At 37.3% G+C, this 11,251-nt stretch overlaps 1 protein-coding gene and 1 long non-coding RNA gene across 3 annotated transcripts; one reads left to right on the top strand and one right to left on the bottom strand.

The window, feature by feature from the left end:
* Positions 1-6: 6 nt before the first annotated feature.
* Positions 7-1,773, bottom strand: LOC131364825 (protein SCO2 homolog, mitochondrial). Of its 2 annotated transcripts, none has more exons than XM_058408228.1 (2): positions 1,671-1,773; positions 7-1,068 (listed from the first exon to the last, which is right to left on the bottom strand). In XM_058408228.1, exon 2 carries the CDS (start codon positions 1,058-1,060, stop codon positions 149-151), a length of 912 nt encoding a protein of 303 aa, XP_058264211.1. In that variant the 5' UTR covers positions 1,061-1,068; positions 1,671-1,773; the 3' UTR covers positions 7-148. The 2 variants fall into 2 exon arrangements, with proteins under 2 accessions (XP_058264211.1, XP_058264210.1); XM_058408227.1 differs by lacking the exon at positions 1,671-1,773 and adding an exon at positions 1,338-1,630.
* Positions 1,774-2,543: 770 nt separating this feature from the next.
* LOC131364829 (uncharacterized) lies at positions 2,544-7,444 on the top strand. The gene is made up of 3 exons (XR_009206531.1): positions 2,544-3,664; positions 4,739-4,827; positions 5,218-7,444. It is a non-coding gene; the product is annotated as an uncharacterized LOC131364829 (long non-coding RNA).
* The last annotated feature ends 3,807 nt before the right edge of the window (positions 7,445-11,251 follow it).

Genomic DNA, 11,251 nt, shown 5'->3' with positions numbered 1-11,251 from the left:
TTTTGTTTTGGATCATTTGGATAAACCTTTTTGAGATCTTATAGAACCTCAATTAAAGCCACAAACAAACTTACATTATTTTAATATCAATTTTAAAAAAAAATCATTTTGCAATATGTTATGAAATCTCCCTGTACTAGAAATACGGTCAGACAGGGAATAACTTCATATAATTCTTCATGTGTTGACGGATGCTTTCAGCAATCTGCGTGGCATTTTTCATTCGGTTGTAATAGTCCAGGAAAAGGCCATCTGGACTAATGAGGTATATAAGGATGGTGTGGTCCACAATATAGTCTCCGTCTTCGTCCTTGGGTCCAGCACTCGCGTAAACCCGGTAAGCCCTTCCGGCTTCCTTTACCTCTTCAGGTGTCCCAGTCAATCCGATCAGCCGTGGATGAAAATCTCTGATGTACTTAGCCATAGCAGCCACATCATCCCTTTCAGGATCAACGGTTATAAACAATGGCTGCATAGTGGGCAGGTTTGACTCATCTAGCAGCTTTACCACACTGCTCATCTTTTCCAGCTCATCAGGGCAGATATCAGGGCAGTGTGTGAAGCCGAAATATAAAAGCACCCATTGCCCCAGGAAGTCCTTTTTGGTCCGTCGCTGACCAGTGTGGTCCAGCAAGCAGAAGTCTCCCTGACCTATGGCCACTTTCCTCAACTGCTCTATCCGCTGCATCTGCAGCTTCTGCTGCTTTTCCTCATGCACATACAACCAGGTGCCAATTATAGCACCTCCAACAAGCAATGTCATGGCCAGTCGGGTTCTAAGCTTTATCCTGGCTGAGAAACTAGACTTTGGAGGGCTTTGGCTATTGTCCTGAAAAAATGTAGCTCGCTGGTGCTCAAATGACTGCAACACAAGTACTCTCTCACAAGGACGATGGAAATGTGCATGTTTCCTATTTTGACACCTGTTTGTATGTAGTGTGTAGCAGCTATACAACCTTGGTATAGAATAGTCATAAGGGCATGGATTTTGGCTTGCTTGTAGAGTGATTCTCAGCATGCTCCACGGTGTAAAATAGGCAAAAGATCGGACACCAAGCATCTTCAGACCTGGAGAAGAAGAAAAAATTCATATAAGTGCTTTTTGTTGAAGCTCCCCAATATGTATTTACCTAAACACAAATACTCAAGGATTTGGTTCCCAGTGAACTACTTGATGTACCTGTACAATCAATCATATCTCAGGGTTGGAAAAATGCTACCAAATGAATAAACCACATTTGTGCACGATACATGTGTTTATTAACTGAATGACTGTCTTCTTACTCTTTACACCCCACAATGATAACTTTTAACTGCACATATAGTGTGATACTTACAATAGGAGTCCGTTTAGACACACTACCGTACGCGTTCATTCAATGCTGCTTTTAAGAAGCTGAAAATATTACATAAAGTTACATTAAATAAAACAACAATAAAACAATAAAAATATATTTCCGTCCCTTCTCATCTCAGGATTAGCTTCATAACTAGCCCAACCCGGACTGCATGTGATGAGTAAATACAATTTTGCTTTCGAAAAAAACAGATTCATCTAGTCAGAGATATTGTTTTATTTAGCCGAGATATTGCTTTAATATTGACTACTTTGAAAGATATGTTTAATAAAACATTTATGTTCATTCTAATACATCTAAATTGTGATTTACCTTTGCAGTGGCCCTTGTATTTAGTAGCCGATTCTCGTTAGCTGATTCGTTATCTAATCCGCGCCACGTGCCCGATTTGTACCACGCATGCGCCCGGTACGGCACGCAGTAGAGGTGACGCTTCCGGAGGTATTACCCTCGTAGCTGAGACTAAAATATGTCCCGCTATCCCCACTGACAATGGAGTAATTACATTCAAAATAAGCTGGAAAGTTACTGGAAGCTATTTTAAATTAAAATTTACTCAGCACTCATATTAAAGAAATTGTTAGGAAACTAGCATGTAATACAAAAGAATATGGCACACACCGGTATATAGATTTATATAGAGATCTGTATTTCCCATGATGTACACCTGCAGTATGCATACCTAAGCAACATGATCCATAATAATTTACGTTTGTAATTCATTTTATACCTGCAACAGTACTGTCTTAAAATGCAACCTACAGCTGAACTTCTGTGGTTAAAACTATGGCGTCAAATTAGCGCCATAAGTATCGTACTCGAAAAAAAAATACCCTAATAGACGCGAATCACAGAATTGCACACACAATTTAAAAAAAAAATAAACAAAAAAAAAAGAACTCGAAACACTAGGAATTAAAAACAAATTTTTATTTTCCGTGCTTACTTTATTCGGATGTTTGTTCTTTCTGCTACTTTTTGCTCGTTATTTAATTTTCTCTTTATTCACGCTTCACTTTTCTGAGTTCTTTACAGGATGCTAGAGTTTGTTATTCAAAAAATCACAAGTAGAATTTTACGCAGATTAGGGGGCGAGATAAAAGTCTCTATTGGTCCACTGCTTTTCAATTTACTGCCCTTCTCCAGCCAATCAGTAGTGACGTCACTGACGCGCGACTCTCCGGTTAGTGTTTGAACCCGTCTTGAGCAAGCGAGAAGATTTAATTAATACGCTTAAAGCTTCTTATATGTTTGGCTATTGTAGTATCGTGTCAAACCTCCTGTTATTATGCTAGTGTATCACTGTACAATATTTAGCATCATAGCATGGCGTTATTGTTGCTCAAACAGCAGAGTAGTGCGCTAGCAGCACTAAGCTCATGTGTTCAGTTTCATCATAATGAAATGTATACCTTTAAAGTAATGTAATTCGCTTTGTGTTTACTAGATAGAATATTTGGAAGTGGTTTTGTATTTCTATTAACCCAGACTCTTAATCACTCTTATAACAATCGTCTCTTTCAGAGTCAAAAAACTGTCAACTCAAAATAACTCGTTAAATTTTAATTTATTTCTAGACTCTTTATTTCTGTGCTAGAAATAGATCAACTTCATTATGGAGTTGCATGCCACCATAAAAGCTTCAGAAGGATTTAGGGTTATTAGATGTAATACATTGTAGGGTGATGCTATAAATGTAATTAAAAAACATTTATTTGACAATTTGCTGCACATAGTTTAAAACTAATAAGTACAGATCTTGTTCAATGTCTCGGGATGGGGAGTTTGGTTCAATGGCTGTCCTAAACTGTGCCTGTGACCACAGAATCCACTCAGTCTCTATAAGCACAACCCCAGAACTCTGCTCCTCTAGTAAGAAAGCAATTTCATCCACACTTGCACAAACAAGTGGGACATTTAAAAACCATTTTAGACATATTACAACTGATTCATTGGATAATGAAGGCATCTAACTAACGTATACATTGATATTGATTACATTTGTGCAGTACAGTTTTTTTGTTACACTAATCGCCCATCTTCTCACTTGCTCCACACGGGTTCAAACACTAACTGGCGCATGTCAGTGACATCACTTTACTAATTGGCTAGAGAAGGGCAGTAGGTTGAGAAGCAGTGGACCAATGGACACTTTTATCTCACCCCCTAATCTGCATAAAACTCTACTTGTGATTTTTGAATAACAAACTAGCATCCTGGAAAGAATTCAGAAAAGTGAGGGGTGAATAAACAGAAAATTAAATAATTAAACAAAAAGTAGCAGAAAGAACAAACATCCAAGTAAAGTAAGCACAGAAAATGAAAGTTTGGGGGGTTTTTTTGTTTGTTTTATTTTATAAATTGTGTGTTCAATTCTGTTATTCGAATCTATTATTTTTTTTACGTGTATTAAGTACGATACTAAGTTACAGTTCAGTCAATCCACTGTAATACACTGAGTTTCACCTTGTCACAGTACAGCATTAACTCTCTGCTAAGCATTTCAGGTCATTCAAGATGTTCTTCCTCCAGAAAAAAAAAAAAGGTCTCTTTAGGTTCTTGGGCCTTTTGTTGCTTCTTTATCCCTGACTGCGCTTATTGGGACAAGATTTTGAGAGTTGCATGCTCCATAAACAGCCCAGATGATTTGGTTTAGATAGAACCTATGGCTACTGCCTTCTGTAGTGGAAGTCTTGAGAAAATAGCACACTAGGCACAGGCAAGAGTAAAAAAGGTTAGTTTTATTTTTACTAGTGTGCAACAGGACCCAAGGATCATCTGTTACACTAAGTTTTTGTAGACATCTTTCTAAACCAGAGATTTAGGAAAAAGGAACTAACTCCTTATAAGGTAACGATAAAGATTCATTGTCTACTTACTTTTGTCTTTCTCAATGAAGCATACTTTTATTTTTTATTTTTCATTCCTACACTATTAGTTGACCTTGGCTAGCTGCACCCTCTGTTCTGAGCATGGCACAACAAATCTTCATTCTACTTTCTTGCTACATCATTTATACTACAGGATACAACATTTTTTCATCACACTTCACACACCCCAAACAATCTCTTCTTAAACCCCCGGCCTAGGCATGCCTATAAAACAAAGACTTCCACAGATTGCAGGATGGCTGCTGCAGGTGTCCCAGCCCATTGCCCACGTTCCCGTGTACCGCAAACATTGTTGACCTCTGGCACCCCACAGTGGACCCTTTCGGACCACTTTTGGACAAGAGATTAAGAACATTACATTAAAATAGGCATCACTATTCTAACAGGCCAATAATTTATGACACATGATTTATGATTATACTGTGTGACCGAAAAGTTGTCTGTATCTACTGCTAAATGTTTTTTATAGTTTTAGTTTTGTTTTGTCAGCTCATTGAGGAAGGCAGAGATAACCAGGTGGTGATTGCTTCGCTCCCACTTTGGAATGTCCACCCCTTATAAATGAAATGTCACCTCATGTGAGTCCCTCTTACACATCATGCATGATGTCTATGCCCATATTTTCAGTTACCTGGAAATATTTTTTGATTGACACCAGTTACACTTACATCATTAAACTGTATGTAGTATGAATAGTTTCATCTCAGAAATATTGCTAAGATAAGAAATATGATGTCACTTCATGATGCAGAAAAATTAGTTCATGCTTTTGTTACCTCTAGGTTGGATTATTGTAATGCCTTACTATCTGGATGTTTCAGTAGGAGCATAAACAAGCTCCAGTTAGTCCAGAACGCAGTTCTTTACATCTTTACAGAAAGTTTGTTACATATTTAAGTTAATTAAATATGCACTCACATGCAATATTCCTTGGGATCCCTTTCAGTGTTCCCATTTTCCCACTATAGAAATCTCAGGAAATCCTGATCTTCTGGACTGACATGAAAGTGGTGGAACATTTTCTCTACATCGCAGATAATAGCAATCTGATGCTCAAGAAATCTACATAGCACTCCAGTCAGAGCATTCATTAAATCTGGCCCTGTGAGTAGGTGGTCATTTAGTGATGTGCCTTTGAATTTGCCTGAGCAGTGAAATACCACTTTTATTTTCTCTGGCTTCCTGGGATGATACACCCCATGGTGTGGAATATACCAAACATTGCCTTTGTTTGGTGCACCATTCTGCGGGTAAATTCTGCATTACCATCTCTAAAGACACTGTCCATAAATTTCACATAGTCCCCTCTGTATTTGAGACTTTTCACCAATTTTCTTTTCAGATGTTTCAAACGTAGCTGAGGATGTCTCTGAAAAGTAGGGGCATCTCCACATGTCCTCCTTTGTTTTGTTGAATTTTTCCCTTCAACTGGTGAAGAAATTGAATATCCTCCTGAGATATTATCCTTTCTCTTGGGTTCGTATCTCTAAAATCTGCTTCTAATGTCTTAATTACAGAGGCAGGTGTGATACAAACACACACACATACATATAACGGAATACAATTTTGATTTTTTTTTTTTTTAAATAAATGATAATATGACTACTCAACTTGATAATTCAACTAAATTATTTTATTTTGTTATTTAAATATATAATTATTGTTAACCTGTTAAAGTAGCATTCTTCTCTGGCTAACTTTAAGGCCCCCTATTGACCGGCCACCACTGCCCTCACACACATATAAGTGTGTCTCCACTTATATAGCTTTTCAGATAGAACCTATGTGCTGGGTTTATACAGCTTGTTTCAATCAAATCTTTCTGATCACCTCAACTCTTGTAGTAAAGCTGACTCTAACTATACTACCAGTCAAAAGGTTGGACATATCTTATTATTCAATGTTTTTTCTTTATTTTTATTGATTTCAACATTGAATATATATAATAAAAACACTGAAATTATGACAGAACAATTATGTAGTCAATAAAAACATGTTAAATTACCTATAATATGTTTTATATTTTCGATTCTTCAAAGTAGCCACCTTTTACTTTGATGACAGCTTTGCACACTCTTTGCATTCTCTGAGTCAGCCCATGAGGTATGGAATGGTTTTCTACTTTTCTTGAAGGAGTTCCCAGAGGTGTTGAGTACTTGTTGGCAGCTTTTTCTTCATTCTCTGGTCAAACTCATTCCAAACTATCTCAACTGTATTTAAATTTAGTGATCGGAAGGCAGTGGCATCTGATGCAGTATTCCATCACTCTCCTTCTTGAACAAATAGCTCCTACATAATCTAGAGCTGTGTTTGGGGTTATTGTCCTGTTGGAAAACAAATGATGGACCCACTAAGTGCAAACCAGATGGGATGGCATGTCACTGCAAAATGCAGTGGTAGCCATGCTGGTTAAGTGTGCCCTCAATTTTGACTAAGTCACAGCAGTGTCACCAGCAAAGCACCCCCACATCATCACACCTCCTCATCCACGCAGTGATCCAATTTCCATTTCTTGTGTTTCTTGGCCTGAACAAGACTCTTCTGCTTGTTGTTTTTCTGAATTAATTGTTGTTGGGTTTTTTTTTTTTGCTGCATTTCAACCATGAAGGTCTCCTTTGAACAGTGGATGTTGAATATGTCTGACTCTTGAACTCCAAGAGGCGTTTATGTGGGCTGTAATCTGAGGTGCTGTAAATTGGCAGTTCCGAGGCTGGAAAAGTTTAATAAAATTATCATCTGCAGCAGCTCTTGGCCTTATTTTCCTGGGACAGCCCTTGTGAGAGGCAGTTTCATCATAGTGTTTGATGGTTTTGGTGACTGCACATGGGGATACAAAGTTCTTAAGATATTTTAGATTAACGAACCGCCATTTCTTAATGTAATAATGGACTGTCTTTTGTCCGTCTTAACTGAATGTTTCTTGCCATCAATATGGATTTTACAGCAGTTGTAGCAGCATTAACAATGCTGTACCCACACGTACACTGCACAAGACACCTGATGGTATAAAGAACATTAAGAAGCCAAGAAATGTCACAAATTAACTCTAGACAAATGTGAACTGAAAACTGAAAACCATCAGCTTGGGAAGATGTTTTCTCTGACAAGCATATGTGCCGCTGAACGATGTATAGTTTTCATTGAGTTTTGTCACATTAAAATGCAAAGTATCTATCTAAAGTATCAAAGTATCTATCTATCTATCTATCTATCTATCTATCTATCTATCTATCTATCTATCTATCTATCTATCTCTTGAATATAGCCATTTGATTTTAATTTGTAACCTACATATTAAAAAGAATTAAAGAGATGCTTGAGATGATTTCATTTTCACTCAGGAGAAGATATTTCTTCCTGTTGTTGTTGCTGTCATCTGCCAGCAGTTGTTCTGCATTATGTGTTGTAGCGTGTTTTTTTTTGTTTTTTTACCATGAAATTCTGGCAACAACAGCTGCCAGTAATTTACTGTAAATGTGATACTTTTTTTTTTTTTTTTTTTACAGTGCATTGTCAATATCGCCTGCAAGAAACGAAATGGACGGGCCAAGGTCAGAGACAAGCTTGCCACAATGCTCAACACTCGCGTCACCGCCATCAACAAAGATCATCCTGTGAAGCACTCTGGGCAAATGTGGCCAAGACAATTTGCGATGAAGCGGAAGAGCCCCTTGGTATGACCAAGCCAGGGCAGTGATTCATCGACATGCAGGTCTGGTGGTGGAGCGAGGAAGTCCAACTGTCCATGAAGGCGAAGAAGGCCACGTTCAAGGCCTGGTATGCATCGCAAGCGGATGACGACTGGCAAGAGTATCGGCCATTGAAGTCGGAAGCGAAAAAGGTGGTGGCTGTTGCGAACGCCCGGCATCACGCCGATCTCTACATCCAACTCGACACACCCGAAAGAGCGAACCGAATCTACAAGCCCTCCAACGCCTGTCACCGCTCGACCCTGGACACTGGTCATGGAACGAATATTAAAGATGACAACCACCGTGTCCTCCACGATTCTCCCGCCATCCTGCAGCATTGGAAAGAATATTTTGAATCAACTTTCAACAAAGAATTCTCGCACCCACCCCCAGCGCCGCCCTTGTTCACGGACCAGTACCACAATCAGCTCGACCGAAGTCCGTCAAGAAGATGAAGAATGGAAAGGCCCCTGGACCCGATGGCATCCCTGCCAAAGTGTGGAAGGTACTTGGACACCGAGGTGCCGAAATCCTCGCCCAATTGTTCAACAAGATCCACTTCCATATATATACTACGATGGAAATGTCTTGGAGAATCATGATATGATATTTTTATCATATATTGCCCACCCCTACATATCGAGTTTTCCTTTGCTGCTGCTGACTCAGGCTCACTCATTAGATAGTTACATACATCCATATTGCTGTACAGCTGCTTTGTAACAATTGCCAAAAGCCCTATACAAATAAACTAAAGGAGTCTCCATGGTGGAAACTGCTCCCATCTATTTGCTTTGCAGTGCCTGGTGTAAAAACATCCTTTATACATTTTAGTTTCATTTCACTTCAGTCGACTTCATTCACTACAGAAATTTATTCCAGCTCTTCAGTGAGTCAGATCATTTGATATGTAGAATCTTATTATTTGTAAAATAATAAAATTTTGTCATTTTTTAATATGTGGCAAGATAATTGACATCACTTAATAATTTCTTGTGTCATTGCCATTCTTTAACAATCTTAAATTTTTAATTTGCTTTTTGGAAACTCTTTGTTGCTTGCGTTTTGGCATGCTCTCCACCAGTTTTTCACATTACTGTTGGATAACTTTATACCACTATTTTGCAAAAAAGCAAACAGCTCAGATTTGCTTGATGGTTTGTGACCATCCATCTTCCTCTTGATGACATTCCAGAGGTTTTCAATAGGGTTTAAATCTGGAGATTGGGCAGTGGTCTCATACAGAGCTGTATATATATATATATATATATATATATATATATATATATATATATATATATATATATATATATATATATATATATATATATATATATATATACTACCGCTCAAGAGATTGGGATCACTTGCATATTTCAGCTTGATTTCAGCTATGGAGAAAGACTCCATCAAGCTAATCCATCTTATTTATAATTCTGACATGTCAGCATGTCCTGTTAGCTATATTTTCTATTCAGATAATGAGAAAATTCTAATTTCATGTGTGTTTCCTTGGAATACAATACAAAAAACATGTGGTGCTATACTGTCTGTATGACAGCAAACTACATACTGTTGAAGATGATAAAGTAACTGATCAGCATCCCAGTGAGAGTGACATCTGGTATAAGACCTAAGATTATCAAACGTTGCAGTCAGGTGTACTTCTGCCTTGTGTGTTGTTTCTGTGTTATATCTGATTGAATAATGACAAAAATTGCTCTTTTATCAATAGTGCAAAGCGTTATTGAAGATGCTGGACCTAGTGTGGGAAGTGGACCCAATCACAGTATACCCTGACAGCTGAAATGTCTGTTTTCACGGAGATGTGGGACATGGACTCAGAAAAGGCCACCACCTATGTGAACACTCAGGAAATCCAGCATGAGGACTGGGATGTGGACGAGGAGGTGATAAAATATTTTAAATTAAAGTTACATCTTATTTTTATACTTCAGTCAAATGCTGCTGTAGCAATATGTATATACAAATAATATAAGAGAATACTTTTGTAAAGTTGATATTGTATATTTTGGACACAAAATATATCCAAAATTTCTCATGATTTGTCATGATAAGCCATAAATTCTTCACATTTATATGGATATAATATGTTTACCCAACTTTCAGGTCCAAGAGATGCCCACTTTCCACCCTTCTTGTCTTGAATTCCTCACTGACCCAGAGGGAATGTAATACTTCCTCATTTATACCAATATTTCAAAATTCAACATTTTAAATTGGTCTACCAAAATCAGTAAAGATGGCAATTCTGGCATACTGACTGAGTGCACAACAACTCTGTCAATTCAGTAAGCTTATTTTGATCTCATTTTGGTCATGTGACTAGATGATGCTTACTCACTATAGTACTCACTATAGTACTCACTATAGCAGCCCAGTTAAGCAGTAACAGGAAATGGCCTTTGCTTGCAAACAAACAAAAAAAGAAGAAGATGGAAAGACGATGGGATGTTAATTTTGTGGTCAGTTCTGTAGAGTGCAGTATGTATCTATGGTATCTAAGTTGTTTTTTATAAGTAACTACTGGCTTTTCTGCCCAAAGTCAGAAGGGTGTAATAAGTCCAGCATGTTATGATTATAGTTATTGTGCTGTTGTATCACTCACAAAAAGAAATTTAAAACATATGAAATAAACCACTGACTTATTACTGACCATTCCACAGAAGAGGACAACAAACATGAGTCTCATTTTGTGTCTTTATTTTTTCTATAGCGCAGAGGTTTCTTGACTTGTACACCATTGGAAATCTGTTGGGGAGTGGAGGCTTTGGATCAGATCTAAAAACTTTCTCTGGTGACTTAAATCTTTAATAAGGTTGTCATTTCATTACAGGGCCTTCTTTTTTGTAGGTGTACTTCACAGGATTCAGGTCCTCAATGTTTTTTAAATGAGGATTATGTAAATACTTTTTGTTTTTCTCAAGAAAAGGCAAGATAAGATACTTTTACTCAAAGTACAAAAAAGGTTATAGGGAACTAGAACATATTGCACATACTAAGATAATATTACCACAATTTTGTTATGTATCAATCATATTAAACACAGCAGGAACACGGAATCCAAATTAAAATAAGGAATCTAAAATGTAAATATAAAATATTTTAAATGAAATATTCTATATATAAGAAAATGTACTCAAAATACAAAAAAGGTGATAGGGAACTAAAACATATTGCACATAATAAGATAAAACAATATTAACACAATTTTCTTATGTACCAATCATATTAAACACACCAGGAACACGGAATCCAAATTGAAATAAGGGATTGAAATAAGTGGAAC

Source organism: Hemibagrus wyckioides, linkage group LG14 (assembly GCF_019097595.1).
Source record: "Hemibagrus wyckioides isolate EC202008001 linkage group LG14, SWU_Hwy_1.0, whole genome shotgun sequence".
NCBI classification, from domain to species: domain Eukaryota; kingdom Metazoa; phylum Chordata; class Actinopteri; order Siluriformes; family Bagridae; genus Hemibagrus; species Hemibagrus wyckioides.
The sequence above is the reverse complement of the archived record's forward strand: the minus strand, read 5'-3'. Positions and strand labels throughout refer to the sequence as shown.